The sequence below is a fragment of the Globicephala melas genome, chromosome 2 (genome assembly GCF_963455315.2).
Source record: "Globicephala melas chromosome 2, mGloMel1.2, whole genome shotgun sequence".
Taxonomy (NCBI): Eukaryota; Metazoa; Chordata; class Mammalia; order Artiodactyla; family Delphinidae; genus Globicephala; species Globicephala melas.
Window position 1 is genome coordinate 139,853,928 of NC_083315.2, and position 24,378 is coordinate 139,878,305.

The 24,378-nt window shown below is 40.0% G+C and overlaps 1 protein-coding gene and 1 non-coding gene across 3 annotated transcripts in view; one reads left to right on the forward strand and one right to left on the reverse strand.

Moving 5' to 3' along the window:
• Positions 1-23,766, reverse strand: part of SGPP1 (sphingosine-1-phosphate phosphatase 1) — a 36,144-nt gene extending 12,378 nt beyond the window's left edge. For both annotated transcript variants that reach the window (XM_060294886.1, XM_030855180.2), the window contains exon 1: positions 22,912-23,766. In XM_060294886.1, the coding sequence (XP_060150869.1) occupies positions 22,912-23,607 (696 nt within the window). In that variant the 5' untranslated portion in view covers positions 23,608-23,766. The remainder of the gene's footprint in view (positions 1-22,911) is intronic.
• On the forward strand, positions 1,355-1,480 carry LOC115852500 (small nucleolar RNA SNORA61). Its single transcript, XR_004039177.1, has one exon. It is a non-coding gene; the product is annotated as a small nucleolar RNA SNORA61 (small nucleolar RNA).
• Positions 23,767-24,378: the final 612 nt, after the last annotated feature.

Here is a 24,378-nt window from a genome sequence, read left to right on the forward strand (position 1 = left end):
TTTAGATCTCACTGGGGTAAGATGACTACTTGGGAAAAGAACAAGTCATTTTTTTTTCATTGATGTTTGATTTTTTTAAGCAATTAGTCTCTACCTTCACAATATTTTCCCTAGATTTTTTTTGTGGAAAGAAACACATTTGGGGGAAGACCTGATTCAGTTCTGACTACATAACTTTCACATTCGCTCCCCGCAGAACAGAATTCAGTATAATTACAGTATCAAAGCAAAGAAGTATTTTATCAAGCAATCTTTTAAGCAGATAAAAAAGATCACAGATTTTAATGACTATAAAAAGTAAAACCGGGCTTCCCTGGTGGCGCAGTGGTTGAGAGTCTGCCTGCCGATGCAGGGGACACGGGTTCACGCCCCGGTCCGGGGAGATCCCACATACCGCGAAGTGGCTAGGCCCGTGAGCCGCGGCCACTAAGCCTGCACGTCCAGAGCCTGTGCTCCGCAACGGGAGAGGCCACAACTGTGAGAGGCCCGCGTACCGCCAAAAAAAAAAAAAAAAAAAAAAGTAAAACCACCTAGAAAAACTAGATAAAGTAATATTCCTAAAGTGGGATCATGTTGGGGGAGGAAGATTATGCATAATAACCAATTCATCTGGCACACTTATTTTATATTTAAGAATATCCAAATTATAACTACCTTTTTATTTTATGTTAAACTGTCTCTAAAATTTAGGACCACTAATATTTAGGACCACTGTCCTCATTTAGACATCGCTGGAAAGAAAACAGATTTATGTGGAATTATCCTTTCCTAAGAAATGACAGAATCTATTACAAATATATAAAATATACATAGACCACTCCTTTTCAGTCATTTTTGTTAGTTCCCCCCTTTATTCACAGCTCTTTAGTATTAGTGTGCCCATTTCCCAATCTACACTCACTCCCTTAGTGATCTCATCCAGTCCCAAGGATTTATATACAATCCATTTGTTCATGACTCAAACTTCCATCTCTAGCCAGGACACGTCTCCTGAATCTCAGACTTTTATTATCCAACTGCCTACGTGATCAATGTCTAACAGGCATCTCAAATGTAACATGACTAAATCTGAACTCCTGATTTCTCTGCCGTCTCCACATCTGACCAACTTAAATTCCTATGGTTATCTCCTTCCTAATAAATGACTTCTCCACTGTTCCATTCCTCAGGCCAAATACCTTGTTGTTAACCTTGACTTCCTCATTCATACCCATCATCCAATCCATTAAAAGTGTCAGTTATACCTTCAAAATATATCTAGTTATTAATTGTAATCCCCATGGTAACCACAAAGAAAGTATCTAAAAAATATACACAAAAGGAAATAAGAAGGGAATCAAAATGGTATGCTATAACCCTCCAGTTCCCTTTCCCATTGGATCTGAACCCTGGTCTCAGTGGTCATAAAAGGAGGAATAGTAATTCTGAAGCTGTGTTCATAGTGTCTGTTATATAGCATGTGGGCTAGTTTAAAACAAGGTAAAAAAAAAAAAAAAAAAGGTACACTATAAAAAACTCAAACACAAAAGAAAACAGCAATGTAGGAAATTAGAAGTAAAAAACGCATAAGACACACAGAAAACAAATAGCAAAATGTCAAAAGTCATTCCTTATCAGTAATTACTTTAGATGGAAATGGTTTAAACTCTCCAATGAAAGGCAGAGATTGGTAGAATGGATAAGAAAGCACAATCCAACTATATGCTGCCTAAAGAGACTCACTTTGGGTCCAAAGACACAAATAGGTTGAATGTGAACAAATGGAAAAACATATTTCATGCAAATAGTAACCAACAGAGAGTACTATGTGGCACTACTAAAATCAGACAAGACAGACTTCAGGTCAAAAATTGTTACCAAAGACAAAGGACAATATGTATTGATAAAAGGATCAATTCTTTAAGAAGATATAATGATTATAAACACATTTGCACCAAACAAAGCCCAAAAATAACTGAAGCAAACATTGACAGAACTGGAGAAATAGTTCTATAAGCCAGTCTCATCAGCATTGAAAACCTGCTTTTCCACATAGCCTTTTTCCTAAATAACACTTAGCAGACAACCTAAAGATTCTCCCACAGCCTCTTGATCTTGACTCAGGATTATTGCAAGTTTAACATTTTTCATGCTGTATAGTCTTTTGAAATGTGCAGGCCAGTCAGTACTACAAGAGAAGAATTTAATATTTTCCTTACTCTGGGTAACATGATTTCATTGGCTTTCAGCTTCATAATGATGCTGTCCACTATGCTTTCTTTTTTTTAATTGGTTATCATCTCATGAATCCACAAAGTCAGACACTTTTCCATCTTTTCCATAGCTTCATCAGACACTACAGATACTACTTCAGCATTTCCAGAGTGGCCTTACATACACATCAGTGAATTTCCTCTTTCATTTTCTGGATGTACTATATTGTTGATGCATTAATATTGAACTCATGGCCAAAAGAACTATAACTGGTGCCTGAATGAATCTTACTTCACACATGTATATTTCCTTTGTAAAGCATATCACAGCCTTCTTGTATGTAGGAACACAAAACAGCACTGCAGCTTGGGGACCCTTTTAAACAGCAAAGCCATCAAAAAAAAAGCACAAAGACATGACAAATGTGGTACTGAACAGACTGCAAAAAGGACTCTTGTTTACAGTATAACAGCTGAAACAAGAAAGCACTTTATTGCCTTGCTCAGCCTTGGCTGGGAACATGTATACCAGATGACTCAAATTTTTCACCACTCTGCACCAGGTCTGAATGTACTGATTCTCGAGTGACAAATTCTACTGAGTAGGTAAACTTACAAACAAGCAATGCATGAAAAATGAGGATCAACTCTATGTAGAAATTAAACTACTCTTTTTTTTAAATTGTTGTTTGGCTGTGTTGGGTCTTAGTTGCAGCACGCATTGCAACTCGAGGGCTCTTCCTTGCGGTGTGGGGGCTTCTCCAGTTGCAGCCCACGGGCTTCTCTCTAGTTGTGGCCCGCAGGCTCTAGAGCGGAAGGGCTCAGTAGTTGTGGTGCAGGCTTAGCTGCCCCGTGGCATGTGGGATCTTATTTCCCTGACCAGGGATCCAACTCGTGTACCCTGCATCAGAAGACAGATTCTTTTTTTTTTTTTTGCGGTACGCGGGCCTCTCACTGTTGTGGCCTCTTCCGTTGCGGAGAACAGGCTCCGGACACGCAGGCTTAGCAGCCATGGCTCACGGCCCTAGCCGCTCCGTGGCATGTGGGATCTTCCCGGACCAGGGCATGAGACCAGGGCACAAACCCGTGTCCCCTGCATCGGCAGATGGACTCTCAACCACTGCACTACCAGGGAAGCCCAGAAGACCGATTCTTAACCACTGGACCACCAGGGAGGTCCCGAAATTACACTACGCTTAAATAACCATAGGCCAAAGATAAAATCACAGGGAAGTTATAAAATAGAGACAAGTAAAAACAAAACACAACATAATAAAAATCATGTAATACAATAAAAGCAGCACTCAGAGGGAAGTGTATAACAGTGGAGCCCTACGTTAAAAAGAAAGAAATCAGTCACAACTCTGTACCCTGAAGACTAGAAAAAGAAGAGCAAACTAAATGCAAAGCTAGCAACTGAGGGAAATAACAAAATGATAAGAGTGGAGAAAAATGAAATACAGAATAGAAAAACAAGAGAAGCAACACAACTAAAAGTTATTTCTTTAAAAAGAACAACAAGGGCTTCCCTGGTGGCACAGTGGTTGAGAGTCCACCTGGCGATGCAGGGGACATGGGTTCGTGCCCCGGTCCGGGAAGATCCCACATGCCACGGAGCGGCTGGGCCCGTGAGCCATGGCCGCTGAGCCTGCGTGTCCGGAGCCTGTGCTCCGCAACGGGAGAGGCCACAACAGTGAGAGGCCCGCATACCGCAGAAAAAAAAAAAAAAAAGAACAACAACAAGACTAATAAATCTACAGCCTGGCTGACAAAAAAAAAAAAAAAAAAAGAAGAGGATGCAAATAACTAAAATCAGAAACGAAAGTGGAAACATTACTATTGATCTTACAGAAATAAAAGGGATTACAAGACGGACTTCCCTGGTGGCGCAGTGGTTAAGAATCTGCCTGCCAGTGCAGGGGACACAGGTTCAAGCCCTGGTCCAGGAAGATCCCACACGCCGAGGAGCAACTAAGCCTGTTTGCCACAACTACTGAGCTTGCGCTCTAGAGCCCGCAAGCCACAACTACTGAACCCACGTGCCACAACTACTGAAGCCCTCACACCTAGAGCCTGTGCTCCACAACAAGAGAAGCCACCGCAATGAGAAGGCCGCGCACCGCAATGAAGAGTTGCTCCCGCTCGCCGTAACTACAGAAAGCCTGCACACAGCAACGAAGACCCAACACAGCCAAAAATAAATAAATAAATTTATTTTTTTAAAAAAGGATTATAAGAGAAAACTATGAACAATTATATGCTAACAAATTAGATAACCTAGATGAAATACACAAATTCCTGGAAAAACACAAATTACCAAAACTGACTCAAGAAGAAATATAGTTTAAACAGACTTACAAGTAAAGAAAGTGAGTAAGTAATCAAAAACCTCCTAAGTACTAGAGAATGGACTTGAGGATATGGAGAGGAGGAAGGGTAAGCTGTGACAAAGTAAGAGAGTGGCATGGCCATATATACACTATGAAATGTGAAGTAGATAGCTAGTGGGAAGCAGCTGCATGGCACAGGGCGATCAGCTCGGTGCTTTGTGACCACCTAGAGGGGTGGGATAGGGAGGGTGGGAGGGAGGGAGACGCAAGAGGGAAGAGATATGGGAACATATGTATATGTATAACTGATTCACTTTGTTATGAAGCAGAAACTAACACACCATTGTAAAGCAATTATACTCCAATAAAGATGTAAAAAAAAAAAAAAACCTCCAAAGAAAAACCTGAGTCCAGACAGCTTCACTGGTGAATTCCACCAAACATTTAAGGAAGATTTAATGTCAGTATTTCCCAAGCTCTTCCAAAAAACAGAAGCAGAGGGAACACTTCCTAACTCATTCTGTGAGGCCGTTATTACCCTGATATCAAAACCAGACAAAGTCATCACAAGAAAACTACAGGCCAATATCCCTTGTGAATACTGATGCAAAAATCTTCTACAAAGTATTAGCAAACAAAATCCAACAGCACATTAAAAGTATTATACACCACGATCAAGTGGTATTTATCCCAGAAATACAAGGGTGGTTCAACAAAGAAAAATCAATCAATGTAATACACCACATGAATAGAATGAAGTAAAAACAAAACAAAACAAAACACACGGGCTTCCCTGGTGGCGCAGTGGTTGGGAGTCCGCCTACCGATGCAGGGGACACGGGTTCGTGCCCCAGTCCGTGAGGATCCCACATGCCACGGAGCGGCTGGGCCCGTGAGCCATGACCGCTGAGCCTGCGTGTCCGGAGCCTGAGCTCCGCAAAGGGAGAGGCCACAACAGTAAGAGGCCCGCTTACCGCAAAAAACAAAACAAAGCAAAACAAAAAAATCACATGATCATCTCAATTGGTGCAGAAAAAGCATTTGACAAAATCCAGCACTCCTTCCTAATAAAAGCTCTCAAAACCTTGGAATAGAAGGGAACTTCCTTAACGTGATAAAGGGCATTTATGAAATATCTACAGACACTATTATGTTCAATGGTTGAAAGACTGAAAGGTTCCTCCCACCCTGCTTTCCAAGATTAGGAACAAGACAAGGATGTCTACCTCTCACCATTGCTATCTAACACTGTATTGTAAGTTCTAGCCAGAGCAATTAGGCAAGGAAAAGAAATAAAAAACATCTAAATTAGGAAGTAAAACTATCTCTATTCACAGATGACATGATGTTAAAAGCAGAAAATCCCAAAGAATCCACAAAAAACTACTAGAGTTAAGAAATGAATTCAGCAAGTTGCAGGGTACAGGATCAATGCACAAAAATAAGTTTTGTTTCTATACACCAGTGATGAGTAATCTGAAAAGGAAATTAAAAAAACAATTCAATTTACAATAGCACCCAAAAGAATAAAATACCTAGGAACAAATTTAGCCAGATAAATAAAAGAATGGTATACTGAAAACTACAAAACATTAATAAAAGAAATTAAACTGAAAATTACAAAACATTAATAAAAGAAATTAAACACCCTTACCTTTGACAGGATATATTTATGCATTAGGATATATTTTATGTATATTCTATATGTACATATATATTACAAATACTTATATGTACGTAAAATAATAGTATTTATTTTAATTATTGTCTAGTGTCTGCATATAGTAGGCAGTCAATAAATACTTGTTGAATGAAGTAAATGTAAGCCTTTAGCCACTAAGAACATCAGTCTTACAGTAACTCATTCAAGATAACTTGGGGTCAAAAGCCATGGTATCATTCAACTCCTGGCCTCAAACCTGGGCTACGTTAAACTTTAGTTCTAAGAGCATCTCTGGAATTCACCATGATAAACTGCAATCTGAAAATCCTGTTGAGTAAACTAGGAAAGGGAACTTCCAATACTTGTTTTAGAACAAACATTATTAGGTAGGATTCTGTAGCTTAAGCTTTTAAAAGTAATATACACTTTCTAAAACAAAGTAACTCAAGTTGCATAGAAATATAAAAGCCACTTCATTCAACAACACAATATGAACTATATTTTCTACACTAAAAGCAAAAATAAATAATCAAAAAAATTTAATCAAAATAGCATGTTTTCCTTCATGGTACTTTCCACACCAGTAGACTAATGTAGAGTAATATGTCGGTTCAAATAGGTAAAACAAAATCTGACCCATATACGGTCATTTAATGTACATATTAATAAAAATGTGTACTAAAACATTTTCAACTCAATCTACTGTTTTGACCTATACACATTTGTTGTCATCTTAGTTACTGTTTCACTGTCAAACTTTTATATCACAATTTAGCAAAAGAACTCATCAATAGAACTTAATTATAATTTTAAATGTCTTTTATATTACAAACCACAATAAGGACATACTATTTATTAGCAAACTAGTTGATGTGACCTTATGTTAACAACATAAGTCCATTTCCCAATTCCTATTATAGGGAAGGGATTTGTGAGGAAAAAAGATAAGGGCTACATGTAATATTACATAGATTGCATCATTTTAGAGCTGCTAAAGGAAGCTCTAAAGCCCACAGCTTTCCAGATAGTTAAGGTGAACAACAAATTCTTAATTCCCTCTGCAGAAACCAGAGTAGAAACAAAAGAAATTTAGTAAATCCCGTCTTCCAGGCAGTATCCAATTCATTAATTCATTATGATTGTAACCTGTCAAATCATTTTTAATCTAATTGTCTCTTGGATAATATAGCCTATTTGCTCACAAGGTCCCAGAAAATCTCTCCAGTGTCTAGTACAGATTCTGTAGAGACTTTTTTTTTTTTTTAAATTCCTAATTCAAATCTCTAGGGTTGGGAGCAAATCTAGTCTGGGATGACAACAGCTCTTCTGGAGCTGCCTCAGCACTTGGGAGAGTAAGTGGAATAAAGGCAATTAAGTACAGTAATTTTCAAAATGCAAAAGGCATTGCAATAGAAAACTCAAACTGGATTTTTTTATACCCCAAATTCAATTCTAGGCAGATGTTAGAAGAAATGTGTGTGAGTTTGTTTTCTACTGAGATGTTAATAGATTAAATAATTTAACGTACAATTTACCATGTACAGGCACTATTCTAAGAGCTTTACAAATATTAGCTCATTTAATCATCAGAACAACCCTAAGGGGTAGGTGTTCTAATTTGAATGACACAGGCAGAGAGAGGCCCAAAATCAAACAGGTATTAAGTTACAGAGATGAGATTCAAACACTGGAAGTCTGATTCCCAAGTCTGAGCTCTTAACCACTATACTAAGCTGTATAAAGTGTATTATTTGTTTAATTCCTTGTATCCCTAGGATCAAAAATACCACAGATACATTTTACTTAGCTTTTCTTAGAATGGAGGCTAGGTACAAACTTCACTTAATTGCAAGTACAAAGGATTGTACACTAATTCCTCTCCCCTCTCTTTACAAAATAAGAAACAGACCCAGCAATGCTAAATAACATTTAGTATTATATTCTAGTGGCCTATTCTGATGATTTTTCCAATTTACCATGCTTATTACTTTACACTTTTATCACTACACAAATAAGTTATAATTTTGAGTTTGGTAAGGGTTCCTAGCTTCTATTTTCTTTTTCTTAGAGAATGTTGAGCTTTATCTGCTGAATTTATGTTATTTCCTCTAAAAAGAATGTTTTTACTTAAGTCTTTAGATCTTATCAAAAAGGATGAAAGAGGGAATTCCCTGGCAGTCTAGTGGTTACGACTCCTCACTTTCACTGCTGAGACTGCGGGTTCGATCCCTGGTTGGGGATCCTGCAAGCTGGGCGGCCAAAGAAAAAAGCAAAATGACAACAACAACAGCAAAAAGATGAAAGAAAAATGTACAAATCCTTCCTATTTTCAAATCAATAAAAAATTACCAAACCCAAAACAGATTACATGACCTCCTAGATGTTTTTAATTTCATGCCACTATCTAATCTTTTCATTGCAAATCCTATCACAGAACACTTATCTAAACATTTCCTTCAGTTATTCTACCAAATGTTTTTACTTTTACTGATATGCTTTCCTTAAATATTTATCACTCATAATTGGAATTATGTTTTATATTAGGACATTTTCCATTCACACTCACTGATGTCAGTAAGTTAATAAAATTACTTACAATTAAAGCAGTTATAGGGCTGCCCTGCTGGCACACTGGTTAAGAATCCGCCTGCCGGGCTTCCCTGGTGGCGCAGTGGTTGAGAGTCTGCCTGCCGATGCAGGGGACATGGGTTCGTGCCCCGGTCCGGGAGGATCCCACATGCCGCGGAGCGGCTGGGCCCGTGAGCCATGGCCGCTGAGCCTGCGCGTCCGGAGCCTGTGCTCCGCAACGGGAGAGGCCACAACAGTGAGAGGCCCGCGTACCGCAAAAAAAAAAAGAATCCGCCTGCCAATGCAGGGGACACAGGTTCAAACCCTGGTCTGGGAAGATTCCCACATGCCGCGGAGCAACTAAGCCTGTGCGCCACAACTACTCAGCCTGCGCTCTAGAGCCTGCGAGCCACAACTACTGAGCCTGCGAGCCACAACTGCTGAGGCCCACGCGCCTAGAGCCCGTGCTCCACAACAAGAGAAGCCACCGCAATGAGAAGCCCGCGCACCGCAACAAAGAGTAGCCCCCACTCGCCGCAGCTAGGGGGAGCCCGCGCGCAGCAACAAAGACCCAAAGCAGCCAAAAAAAAAAAAAAAATTAAATTAAAAAAAAAGCAGTTACAAAGACTGTTCTTAGTAGAAGTCAAAAAATTTTAAAGTAACTTAAACATGGGACAAAGGCAAGCACCAAGAAAAAATATTATATTTTCCATTTGAGGAATGGACAGTGTTTAGATGAACAACAAAGGACAGGAAGAACACATTAATGATATATCCTGCATTGTTCTCATACACTGCTAGTGGAGTAAAAATTGAGGCAACCTTTCTGGAAAGCATTTTGTCAATACACAATGAGCTATAAATGTTCATATACATTGAATCAGTAACCTCTCTCCTAGAATTCTTCACTAAAGAAATAGAAATGAGGGCAAGGATTATATATAAATATGTTTATAATAAAATTATATATACCATACAACAATGAATAAATCAACATTTATTGATAATAAAGTAGTGTTTAAAATATCAGTTTTTGGGAATTCCCTGGCAGTCCAGTGGTTAGGACTCGGTGCTTTCACTTCCGAGGGCCTGGTTCAATCCCTGGTCGGGGAACTAAGACCCCATAAGCCACGCAGCGAAGCCAAAAAAATAAAATAAAATATCAGTTTTGGGAGCTACACAGACCTGGATCTAGCCACTTACTACATGCATTTATTGGGACTCTAAAAATGTAAATAACAGATATTAAATTATCTTGAAGGGAAAAAAAGAGATGTATCTGTAAAGATACAGAGCATCTCACAGGACCCTATGGCAGAATGAGGCTAAGCTTCAAGAAGAAACTGGAATTATAAACTGGACGGTCACAGGACCATCTCTTCTCTTTACATATCCACTTCATTCTTCTTTTTCTGCAGACTAGTTTCTCTGTTCTTCAGTCCACATGGTAGATAAAGCTTTCTGAATTCACTACTTCTTCATTGAGGAACCTGCCCAAACAGTACTCTTCTCAGTTCCTGATGGGCAAGAACACGTAGAGAAAATATGGCAGCCCTATAGGTGAGGGAACCTTCAGAGGGCTGGGAACTCGGCAGACTCTCCGAAAGGTGCCTACTTCTTCAGGTGTGGGACCATGGGCTAGTTTTATAGTCTCTTTGCAATGCAGTTTCCTTGATTATAAAGATAATAATATCAACAGTAAGGACAACCCTATAGTATAAAAAGTATTTTGCAGGAATATGAAAAGATTTCATTCATTAATAGTTTTCTAGGAATTTTTACTGATAGAAAATTTATGACATAATGTATTACTCAGAATTCTTTAGAGAAAAAGAACCAATAGGATGTATATGTATACATATATATTGAGAGATTTATTATAAAGAATTGGCTTTATATTGGATTTATTTTAAGGATTATGGAGGTTGGCAAATCCAAAATCTTCAGGGTATGAAAGCAGCCTGGAGACCCAGGGAAGACTTGACGTAGCTCAAGTCCAAAGGCAGTCTGCTAGCAGAATCCCTTCCTCCTTGGGGGAGGACAGTCTTTTTTCTCTTAAGGCCTTCAACTGATTGGATAAAGCTCCACCCACATTATGGAAGGTAATCTACTTTATCCAAAATCTACTGATTTAAATGTTAGTGTCTTTTAAAAATATCCTCACAGAAACATCTAGAATAGTGTTTGACCAAAAATCTGCGTACTGTGGCCTAACCAAGTTGACTCAAAATTTACCATCACATTATATTAAATAAAAAAAGAATAAAGTCCGCATACAATATGGTCCCAATTATTTCAAAATTGTAAGGAAATAAAGTTAACACTAGCTTTTTCCTATTCTTCTATTTTCCAAGCCTTCTATAAGGTTCAGTACTTATCCCGTTTATCTTTAGTAGCATTTAACAATATTAACTACTTTCCTTTTCCAGAATACCCTCTCTTTCTTTCACTTGTAGTTTATAGTATATTCTTTTTATGATACTGTCCAATCTATATGCCTCTCTTCTGCAAACATCCCCACTTAGACCCAGCAGTGTGGCCCTGGAGACATGCTCATACTGTGTGATCCTGCTCTCTTGACCACAGCCCCTGAATCAGACACTTGGCTCTAGGGAAGCAAATCCATTGGCTGGGCTGAGCCGATCAGATTCTTTTTCCTAATAGTAATAAAGTCAGAAAGTCAGTCAGTCTCTGTTACGTGCTTGAATTTGGAAATGACATAGAACTAGGGGTGAGGCTGACATACACATGCCAAAGTACAGACAGAAAAGAAAGAAGCAGAAATGAGAGACCATGCAACCTCAAGAAACAAAGATGGATGGCATGCCTTTAGTTCTGATAGCATTCCAGAGCCTAGCTCCAATCCCTCATGAGACCTGGTAGCACTTTCTTATCCTTGACTTCCACGAGACAGCCCCCCTCTAGCCTTCAAATAACGTTTTTTGGTTTTTTTGTTTGTTTGTTTGCTTGCTTAAGCTAGTTCAAATGGGTTACTAGAACACTGCACCCCCACAACACACACACACACACACACACTCACACACACACATTCACACACACGCTGCCTTAGTTAGACAATCCCTAAGATATCCTCTTAACCTCTCGAACTGCTACTTGTCAGATTCTGTTCCAGGTTCTTTTTACTCTATCCATTCCTTAAATATTGATGTCTTTAAATTTTTTTTTCCTATAGACCCTCTGTTCTTCTTACTCTGTATCCTCACTGAGGGCAATATCATCCACTCTAATCACTTTGTTCTGCATGTCTATGTTGTTGACACCAAACCTGTCCAGGTCTCTTTCATGTATACAGCTGCCTCCTAGATAGTTGCAAATGGCTGTCTTACAGACATGTCAAATTCAACGTATCTAAAACAGAACTCATCTCCTCCACGCTCCTGCCCCTTTCCACAAATCTGACCTGATTTCAATATCTTCTATCTCTATAAATCAAACTAATATTTCTCACCTTTCCAAATATCTGGAAATTTGGGAATAATCCTTTATTCCACTTTTTCCTCTTTACAGCCACACCCAGTTAATCACCATGCCTTGTCAGTCTACCTCCTAATAACTCTCAAATTCACCATTTCTCTCTACTGCCACCTAAAGGTCAGGGGCCAGCAAAGTCTTTTTCTGTAAAGAGCCAGAAAGTAACTATCTTGGGCTTTGTGGACTATACAATCAAGGTCACAATTACTCAACTCTGCTGTTGTAGCACAAAAGCACCACAGACAATTATGTAATGAATGAACACGGCTGTGTTCCAATAAAGCTTTACTGTATAGCCCCTAAAATTTTGAATAATATAATGTACACGTGTCACAAAATATCATTCTTCTTTCGACTTTATTCAACTATTTAAAAATGTGAAAACCATTCACAGTTCACAAGTCATATAAAATCAGGCAGCAGGCCTGTCTGCAGTCTCCTGATCTAGGTCCCCATCATCTCTCCCTTACACTGGCAGAGTAACCTCTTACTAGGCCTGGCTTACCTGCCTCCAGTCTTGCTTCTCTCCAGTCCATTTTCCATCCTACAGACACAAGAGTATTTCTAAAACACCAATCTAATCTCCTTGAGCAAACAGACCATATTTGTTTTAGTCACTCTGATATCTGGAGGGCTTATGTTATTGCCTAGTACTTATTAGAAATGTGAAGAGATCATATTTGTGGAATTGAATGTCATTACCTTGATTAAAGCTTTTCAGTCAATGAGAAGGAAAAAAGTGTACAACTACAACAGAACTAATATACTTGTCATTATTCTCAGCTGAGATGATTTTCCCTATAGAGAACAGATGAGACTATCCTAGAGATTATTAAACTAATGGCGAGTTGAACAAAGTTTATATGTGATCAATGTATAAAAACCAAGGGCATTTCTATATTCCAGCTACAAAAAGTTAGAATATTTGAATTTTAACAAGATATCATTTACAACAGTAACAAAAATAAATAAAGTAACTAGAAATAAATCCAACAAAAGATATGCTTGATCCATATGGAGAAAATTACAAAACTTCATGAAATGCATTTAAGAAAACATAAATAAGATTTACCATATTCAAACATAAGAAAATTCAAAATTGTCAGGCTATCAATTCACTCCATATTAATTTATAAATTCATTGCAATTTCAGTAAAAGTCCAGACAGGTTTTTACATGGAAATTAAAGGGCTGGTTCTAAACTGTATATTGAAAACAAATATTCAAAAATAGCCAACACAGTCTTGAAGAATATGATAGAGAACTTTCATAAACAGATACCAAGACTTATTCTAAAGCAACTATATCAATTAAGAAAGGTGATAATATTGCTAAGGAGAGAGACAAACAGGCCAGTGAAACAAAACAGAGAACCCAGAATTAGACCCATACATATATGGGAACTTGATATGTAACATAAGTGGCATTATAGATAAGTGGAGAAAGGATAAACTATTCAAAAATGGCACAAGGTCAGTTAATTATTTATATAAAACATTACATCAGATCCATACCTCACAGCACGTACAAGGCAACTGAAGGTGGATCAAAAACTTAAATGTGAAAGGACAACTTTATCTTTCCAATTAATAAAAAAAACACAAAAGGATTTTTCTTTTAGAACTAGACAGAATCGAAAGTACACGAAGACAGATAAATAAAAACAGCAAGAATTCTGAAAAACTATTTATAAAACTACAATAAATGTAATAGTATAGTACTTGCACAAAATATTAGATATATCAATTCTAAATCAAATTATGGACATAGACCCAAATATATACCTATACTTAATATATGATAAAAGTGACAGTTCAAGTCAGTAGGGAAAAATGGATTATTCAATAAATGGTGCCATTGGGAAATATCAAGTTGGATTCCTTTCTCAAAACAAGAGATGATTCAAAAATTTAAGCATAAAAAATGAAACCATAAAAGTACTATAAGAAACCATGGTAGAGGGGGCTTCCCTGGTGGCACGGTTGAGAATCTGCCTGCCAATGCAGGGGACACGGGTTCGAGCCCTGGTCTGGGAAGATCCCACATGCCGTGGAGCAGCTAAGCCCATGCGCCACAACTACTGAGCCTGCGCTCCGGAGTCTGTGCTCCGCAACAAGAGAGGCCGCGACAGTGAGAGGCCCGCGCACCGCGATGAAGAGTGGCCCCCGCTCACCGCAACTAGAGAAAGCCCTCACACAGAAACGAAGCCCCAACACAGCCAAAAATAAATTAATTAATTAAATTTAAAAAAAAGAAACCATGGTAGAAAGCCATCCTAATATTACACAAAATTGCGAAACTATGAAATAAAAGATTGATACATAGGGCTTCCCTGGTGGCGCAGTGGTTGAGAGTCCGCCTGCCGATGCAGGGGACGTGGGTTCGTGCCCCGGTCCGGGAAGATCCCACATGCCGCGGAGCGGCTGGGCCCGCGAGCCATGGCCGCTGAGCCTGTGCGTCCGGAGCCTGTGCTCCGCAACGGGAGAGGCCCGCGTACCATAAAAAAAAAAAAAAAAAAAAGATTGATACATAAAAAGAAAAATTTCTCCTTGGAAAAAAAGTCAGAAGAGAAGTAATGATTAGGGAAACATACTTCCAAATCACACCACAGTCAAAAGGCAAATTTCACCACTACATAAAAGGCTTCAAAAACTAGTAAGTGGGCTTCCCTGGTGGCGCAGTGGTTGAGGGTCCGCCTGCCGATGCAGGGGACACTGGTTCGTGCCCCGGTCCGGGAGGATCCCACATGCCGCGGAGCAGCTGGACCTGTGAGCCATGGCCGCTAAGCCTGCATGTCCTGAGCCTGTGCTCCGCAACGGAAGAGGCCACAGCAGTGAGAGGCCCACGTACCGCAAAAAAAGAAAAAAAAAACTAGTAAGTAACCCAAGAGGAAAAAAAAATACGTCCACACAAAAACTTACGCAAAAATATCCATGGCAACACTATTCAGAATAACTAAAAAGTGAACTCAAATGTCCAACAACAGATGAAAGCATAAATAAAATGTGGTATATCCATCCAATGGAATATTACTCTGCAATAAAAAGGAATGAATTACTGATACATGCTATAATATGGATGAATCTTAACACATTATGCTAAGTGAAAGAAGCTATTCACAATAGACTACATATGTATGCTTCCATTTGCATGAGATGACAATAGTAGGCAAATCTCTAGAGTGGATTAGTGGTTGCCTAGGGGTACCTAGGGATTGGGGGAAAATAGAGAACAACTGCTATGGGTATGGGGTTCCTTTGGGGGATGATGAAAATGTTCCAAAGTTGATTGTGGCGATGGTTGTACAATACTATGAATACACTGAAAGCCAGTGAATTGTATATTTTAAATGGATGAATTGTATGGTATATGAATTACATCTCAGTAAGCTATTATATGTTTAAAAAAAAAAAAAAACAGTAGAGGTAAGAGAATTTCTGTTTCTGCCCATAAATGATTAACTGTTGTAAAAGAAAACAAAGCTATTCCACTGTAAACAACAAGAAAACTAGACAAATTATATGAAAGAACTGTTTTCAGATACTGGAAAACAAATAGCACAGGACTGTGATTCATGAGAAAAGGGAAAACAAATGAGATGAGCCCTATGACTGCCCTGGCTTGCTGCTAGAGGCAGTCTCCAGGCTGTAGCACAGGAGGAGGAAGCAAAACAAAGTCCAACAGTCTCACTGAGTTGAGGGGAGAGAAACAGGAGTTCCCAGAGGTCAAAGCAGCAATAATTTTCAAGAGAGTACTGGAGAGAGGACTCTGCACAGAGAAAGAGCCCCGTGGGGGTGAAGGGGTCTCTGCAAATCACTGGCTGAGTACTAACCTGTGCACACACGGGATGAAAATCCATCAGGCTTTTCTATTGGAAAGCAGTAGGCCAAATAATTCCCAAAGCTTACACAGGCCTGTAATTGCTTTCCCACCAGGCAGAGTGCTGAGGGAATTGGGTAGTCTTTGGAAGGTTATCACCTTAGAAGTGAGGCTAAATTAGCTCTAGACTATGGTTATTCTAGACCCACTCTAGCAAGCCTAAAAAGATTAAACTGACAAGTAATTTAATTGTACACTAGACCAAAGACCCAATAGGAACTTCCAGATATAAAATATATAGTATCTAAAATCATATCTCATTCTACTTGATGAGTTTACCAGAAAACTAGGCATTGCAGAAGACCAGTGAATTTGAAGTTGTAGCAATAGAAACTATCCAAAATGAAGCACAGAGAGCAGAAACACTGCAATCATCATCATCATCTTCTTCATCATCGTCATCATCATCATCATAGCATTAGTGATTTACAAGTGACCAGTGTTAAACAAATCTAACATACATGAGATTGAAGTTCCAGAAGGGGATGATGTGAGAGAAGAAGGGAGAAAAAAATATTTCTAGAAATAATGCTGGAACACTCTACAAAAATAATAATGTATTCTGAGTATTATAACATATGTAGATGTAAAATGTACGACAACAATAATACAAAGGAGGGAGGGCTTCCCTGGTGGCGCAGTGGTTGAGAGTCCGCCTGCCAATGCAGGGGACGCGGGTTCGTGCCCTGGTCCGGGAGGATCCCACATGCTGCAGAGCGGCTGGGCCCGTGAGCCATGGCCGCTGAGCCTGCGCGTCCGCAACGGGAGGGGCCACAACAGTGAGAGGCCCGCGTACCGCAAAAAAAAAAAAAAAAAAAAAAAAAGTTGGGAAAAGGGAAAAATGAAGTATACTGTTGCTATACTTGAAATGGTGTAACATTATTTGAAGGTAGAGCAAGGACTTAAAGAAAAAAAAAGAAAACCAAAGAGGTATAGTTTTTAAAAATTAGTAAAATACCAACAATCTGATAGGAAAAAAAATAGAGAAAGTCTTTGAACTGGCAGTACTGGAATAGTCAACTTTTAAATAAATTACGCTGTTAATATACTGGAACATCATGCACATGTGAAAAAAATCAGATAGCTCTCTGTATAAAACATGGAAAATGCTAATACGGAGAGGCAATATAACAGTAGTATAGTGTCACTTCATAGCAGAACTGCCTGGGTCTGAATCCAGGCTCTGTTAGGTACTTGCAGAGTCATTTTGGGCTAGTTACTTATCTTCCCTCTGCCTCAGTTTCTTCTGCAAACCAGTGACAATACTCATGGGATTTTATGGAGATTAAAAGTCATGTAAGGCATTTAGACAATCGCAAGCACAAAATTAGTATTCATTAATTTTTGGGTAAAAGAAAAGGAAAATCTTCCCAATATATTTCTACATTAAAAAAGCAAGGTCCAGAACGGTATGTTGCCATTTGTATGAAAAATAAACTATATAAATATATGCCTACAAAAGTAAAGACTATCTCTATAAGACTAAATAAGAAACTTCTAACAATGAATCCCTCTGGAAATGAGATTCTCATAGCTGTGGAACAGAAAAAGAAGAGAAACTGTACTCTCCTCTTCATATTTTTATGTAAATATTGAATTTTCTACAATCTATTACCTGTTCAAATAAATTAATTTAAAATGAAGATTTAATAATAAGTACTTACAAAATCAGGAAAATGTGCATTTCAAACACAAGTATCATACTAGGTAAAAATAAATAAAGTAGCGAACCAATTTGATTTTTTAATAAACTGTGTTTCTTCCAAGAATTACTATAATGATCAGTTTCCTTGGCTCTTGAAGCCTTTTCTGGTCTCTCTCATTTGTGACCTACTTTTCTAACTGTTATGTCTTGCCTTTCTTTTATTGTTTCATGATCTCACAGATATCTTCCTTTTTAATCTACAATAAACTACATTATGATGGAATATCTTATGTTCTTTTTTTCCCCAAAGACTTCATTATGCTTAATTTTTTATTTATATTAGGAAGATAGAGGAAAGGAAAGGTGATCAAATCGGCATTTGATTTCAGTCAACAACTTAATGTTTAAAAGAAATATTTGTCACTATTGCACATGTATGTACACATTATTTTCTCAAGGTATATAAAAGCTGTTTTTGTATTTTAAGAACACACATATCTATTTCAAAAATTTTATTATTGCAAAGATTATTTAAAAATCACAAAGTATGATATGAAAAGAGTTTTCTCTGTAAGCTCTGGAGTTTGTCTGTAAGTTTAAAGACAGCTTGTGGGACTTCCCTGGTGGAGCAGTGGTTAAGAATCCGCCTGCCAATGCAGGGGACAGGGCTTCGAACCCTGGTCCGGGAAGATCTCACATGCTGCGGAACAACTAAGCCCGAGTGCCACAACTACTGAGTCTGCGCTCTAGAGACCGGGAGCCACAACTACTGAGCCCTCGCACCACAACTACTGCCCGCACGCCTAGAGCCCATGCTCCACAACAAGAGAAGTCACTGCAATGAGAAGCCCGCGCACCGCAATGAAGAGTAGCTCCCGCTCGCTGCAACTAAAGGAAGCCCGCGTGCAGCAATGAAGACCCAATGCAGCAAAAAATAAATGAATAAATAAATTAAAAAAAAAAAAAAGACAGCCTGTGACTCACTAGCTATGTTACTCTAAGTCATTTATCCTTCCTCTATGTCAGTTTCCTAATCTGTAAACTTGTATTAATAGTAGGACCAAACATTGGGATGTTTTAAGAGCAAACTAAATGAGGTAATAAACATTTCAAACAATGTCTGACCCATAGTAAGACCTTAATAAATGTTAATAAAGATAATAATATAACTATTATTATTATTAAAAGTAGTGAAAGCATATGCCCTAGTTGGGAATGGTAACCCTATAGGTAACACCTATAGGTTACCTATAGGTAACCCTATAAAATGTGAGATGTCACTAATTTTTTAAAAATGAAATTCATCTAAAACTTGCTTAATGTTATTAAATTAAATATATAATTAGAACTCATTATATGCCATATTATTTAAAAATTAAGACTTTTTATTTCTGGAAAGAACATGCAGACATAAATACAAAAGGAGTGCTTTATTTTTTATTTTAGATTATTCTTCAAAAGACTATGTTCTTAATATCTGATGTCCCTTACTTCTTATTTTTTTCCCAATTCAGACTACAAAAAATTCCAACAAATAATATGAGAGCAATAATCATTATCTTGGCCAATGGATCAAGCTATTTAATACCTGGAGAAATGCCATAACACTTTCTATCTTGCATTACTGGAAAAAATTCTTCCAGCATATCAAATAATTGTTTGGAGCCATACTGTTTCAATCTCCCTTTTTGTATTATTAACATATCTTTACAAGATTCAAAGAATCGAACTGCAAAAGAACTGAGACAGCAATGTTGTAGAAATATAAAATATATTCTAAGGATCAAGAGTTGATTTTACTGGCTGGAGGTTGGTTTGTTCGTTCTGCAGACCAGTCCCTTAATTTAAGAAAAAAGTTAATAACTATGAAGAATCTAAGGGGACTTCCCTGGTGGCGCAGTGGTTAGGAATCCGCCTGCCAGTTCAGGGGATACAGGTTCGATCCCTGATCCAGGAAGATCCCACATGCCGCAGAGCAACTAGGTCCATGTGGCACAACTACTGAGCCTGTGCTCTAGAGCCCGTGAGCCACAACTACTGAACCCACGTGCCACAACTACTGAACCCGGGCGCCTAGAGCCTGTGCTCTGCAACAAGAAAAGCCACCGCAATGAGAAGCCCGCGTACCACACGAGGAGTAGCCCCTGCTCGCTCCAACTAGAGAAAGCCCACGCATAGCACTGAAGACCCAATGCAGCCAAAAATAAATAAATAAATAAAATTAAAAAAAAAAAAGAATCTAAGGAATCAGACTTCCTTGATATTTTTGAAGGGACTGAAGAAAGTACATTTTTTCCTCAAAAATATTTGGGGAATTTCAGTAAAATGCAATACCCCTCACTTATCTAATGGATCAGAATCTCTGGGGGTAAGGTGCAGAAACTGCACATTACAGAAGCCCCAAGTGATTTTTCTGGCTTACTGTCATTTTAAGAACAAATGAATAATGAAACAGAAAAGGTTCATTTAAAAGGCTCCATGTGAGTGAACCTTGTCCAGATTTCAAGTTAAGAACATGAAGTGAGGAGTGAGTGAAGTAGTTGTCTCAAGCCAAAGGGATGGCATATGAGATAACTCAGTTTCCAGAGACGTTTCAGCATCCTAGGCACTAGAAATAAACACACCTGTCCTGAATAAGCAGTAGGAGCACAAGCAGATGGAAACAACTGTCAACCAAAACTGCTATTAATTAGAAAAACACTAGGCTTGCATTGTTTAATTCTTATCCCACTTTCCAATATATATTTTTTTCATTACCCACTCTGGAAATATAAGCCTTCTAAGTACTATAATACTAATTGGCAGAGAAGAGGACCAAAACACCTTAAGCAAAGGAAGGTACTTTTGTTTTCAATCAAAACAAGGATTTTTTTAAAAAGTAAAAAATTTAAAAAGTCATTTTGGTTTTTTGTACTGCATTATTACAACCAAACATTTATAAACACAGAACTTTCATGTACAGGAGTCTTTCTTTCAAAACAACTAACCAGGGCTTCCCTGGTGGTGCAGTGTCCCGATGCAGGGGACACGGGTTCGTGCCCCGGTCCGGGGGGATCCCACATGCCGCGGAGCGGCTGGGCCCGTGAGCCATGGCCGCTGAGCCTGCGCGTCCGGAGCCTGTGCTCCGCGACGGGAGAGGCCGCAGCGGTGGGAGGCCCGCGTACCGCAAAAAAAAAACAACTAACCAAAGACAATCATTCAAATTTTGGAAGTTTATTCAAACTTAGAGTGGACACGTAAAAGAAGAAACAATTTTCCAAGATTAATTCTAATGTAACTGGTCAGTTTCCACATCTGTAAAATGACAGTTTGAGACTAGGTGATTTTTAAAGTCCTGTCTAGCTCAAATTCTAAAACTGTAAGATATATAAATTCCTCAAACTTTGAATTAAATATACTAGGTTGTTCAAAAACTGTAATGTAAGCATATTCTGATAATTCAAATAACCCTGAAGTGTTAAAATATTGATAGCTGCATCCCATAAACAATCCAGCAGTACTGTTTTCAGACTTCCGGTTAGCATGTGTTCTGAATGAATGATGAGCGACAACTACTTTCTCTTTCTTGGACTGCTAATATTAATAGCTTGCAACATAGCTACTCAACGAGGAGTTACAAAAGGCTCTATCATTATGGAATCTGGAAAATCCATAAAAATAAGAGAAACATCATTAGCTAACCAGTTAATATGATAAGTCAATGACAGTCTTAAATTCTGAAGCATTTAGATTAAATAAACTTGAGATATTTATCTATTATGCAAAACAGGCAGCACTAATTTACAATCTGAATATTACTGTGTATCTCCTTAGGTTAAACAGGAAAAAAAAACTGTTCATGGTACTCTTCCCTCATAATTCTGCCATTCTTACTATATACATTACATACTTTCCATGTTCCTGTAAGAGAGATGCACTGCACAGAAATGTCCATGAGGACAAGGGTTTATCTATACTGAAATTAAGCCTGAGATAAGTAAGCTTACCATAATGGAGTTTTATACAGAATGTGTATTTCTCAGTGTGAGATGATTTTGTGCTGTAATGGAAAAAAAATCAAGGAAGTCTGATTCTTTAGATTCTTCATAGTTATTAACTTTATTCTTAAATTAAGGGACTGGTCTGCAGAATGAACAAACCTCCTTACAATTTAAAAGGCAGATAACTAACACAACATTGTAAACCAACTATACTTTTTAAAATAAGAATTTTAGAAAGACAGATAAAAAATCAGTCTAAGAATAAATTTTGCTTCTATATAAAAAAAGAATTAGCTTTTAAATCTAAGTAACATTTACAGACCATGAAAAACTGAAAAATGGGAGGCCAGAAGAAGTAGGCAAAATATAAAAGTTTACTGTTAAAAACTCATCCCCAGCTGTCAGGCTGATCTTGCTGTCATATTTACCATTTTTACAAACCCACTAGTCTGACCAAGAACCCTAATTTTAAGAATAACTTTAAAACCATTTGTAAAGCTAATTCAACAATAATACTGTAGCTCAAAGTGATAGTTCAGATCAGTGATCCAAAAGCTAATTAAACTGTGTCTATCAGCAAATTAGCAACCACACCCCTTTAAAAGAGCAGTCAGGCGGTGCTCCATTAACTTCCACAAAGGGTGGCTTTCATTTAAAATTCATTACTTCACTGCTTGAACGACCATGTTTGTTTCATAAACATTGTCTCGGGATAAAGCCAATGACTTTACCTACGCCTGAAACAGAAATCAGTCTGGCGAAAGGCACCATATAAAACGGGTGAATCTTAGTCACCCAACTATTAATTATAAGGACATTACATTAAGTAATCATAATTATATTCTGTGCATCACATTAAAATCGCTTAGAAACTCAACCAAAGCCCGATGATAATGTATTACTCCACGAATAGTGTTTACTTTAGGTTCCAAGAAAGGTATTACTATTAAAATAGAGTTTGACGACTAAGTCTGAAGGTTTCCCCCATTGTTTCATTATTTTTTTAAAAGCTAAAAAGGGCCTGTTTGCGGGTACTGTGAAAACCTGTGGGAAGAGAGGTTTGGGAGGGGAACGGCCAAATTCAAATAACTGCAGACAGCAACAACGGCTCGGAGTCCTTTAACTCCCCTAGGCTGAGCCGGGCGAGAACAGGGACCCTTACCTGCCAGCGGCCATAGGTGAGGAGGATCATGGAGATGGGTATGGCGGTGCCGGACATGGCATGGGTGGAGGGCATGCTGTACTCTGAGTTGTAGAAAACCTCCAACTTGACCACGGGCGGCGAGGCGGGCCGCGGCCAGCGGATGATGTCCTTGGTGCACTGGCCCAGGTACATGGCCAGCACCCAGATGACCACGAGCCTCCGGCCCACTAGGGCGTCCAGGTTCCAGATCCAGAAGGGGAAGAACAGGATGTAAAAGAGTTCATTGCCCAGCTCCGTGCCGAAGCAGAACAGGTAGTAGAGAGGCATGTTGCTCACGTGGGCCAGCTGGCCCTCCTCGCCCGTCAGCGAGTTGCGGCGCAGGACCCCCGCGCGGCGCTGCGAGGCCGGGCCCAGCTCGGTCGCCCGCCCGTTCCGCACGCCGTTGGGGGCGCCGCCGCCGTCTGGCTTGGCTGGGCACTGATTGCGGTCGCTCCCGGGCGGCGGGGGGCCTCCGGACGCCCCCAGCTGCCGCTCTCGGCGCCTGGATTCTCCGGCGAGGGGCGCCTCCGCCTTCTCATCCTCCCTCGGGTCGGCGGCAGCTGTGGCGGTGCGGCTCACCGGCGCTTCCACCCCGCACAGCCGTTGGAAACGAGCCACTTTCTGAGGGTCCTGCAAACTGCCGACCAGCTGGACCAGCCGCTGCCTCAACGACATGATAACGGGACCGCGCGGTCCGCGGGCCGGAGGACGGCGGCGGGAGGGTGGACCGGCCGCCGGTGCAGCCCCGATCTGTCTCTGCGCGCCTCGCCGGCGGCGCCTCCCTCCACCCGCTCGAGTCTGCCGGGTGACGGCGCCACAGGCCTCAGCGGCCGCGCGCCCCCGCCCCGCGCGTCCCCGCCCCGCGCGCCCCTCCTTTGCCGCGCGCTCCGCCACTGCCCGCGGCCTCCACGCGCCGGCGCGCGCCGCGCCCCGCCCCGCCCCCATGGCCACTATGGAAGGGGGCCCGGCCGCTTGGGTCCGCCCCGAGCTCGCACGGGCGGCGTCAGGGCGCCTGAGGCTCGGCGGGGCCGCGGCCTTGAGGTTCTCCTTATTAATACCCACCAGGCGTCGCGGCGCTCGGCGGGCGGGACTTTGCGCGTCCTCCTTCTCCAACTTCAGCCTTCGTTCCCCGCCAGCTGGGGTTGCTGGCTTCTCTCGGTCCAGCGTTGACTGGGAGAGGCCACGATCCTGGTGCCAGGTTCGGCGGTGCCAGTGGCCAAGCACCCGGACGACCTGTTGGCACAGAATCAAATGGTGAATGAAGGCTAAGTAACCACCATGCGCCCGGAATCGTTCGACTCAAGGAATAACAAGTAATTACGGAGCTGTCCCTGACGGTTGGTGTCCTGAAAGCCACGTGCCAGTTGACTAGTGGTGACAAGAGTAGATATAGATCCCAGGACAATAGCGTGTCATTGATTGTCAAAAGTTCACAAACAGCTGAAG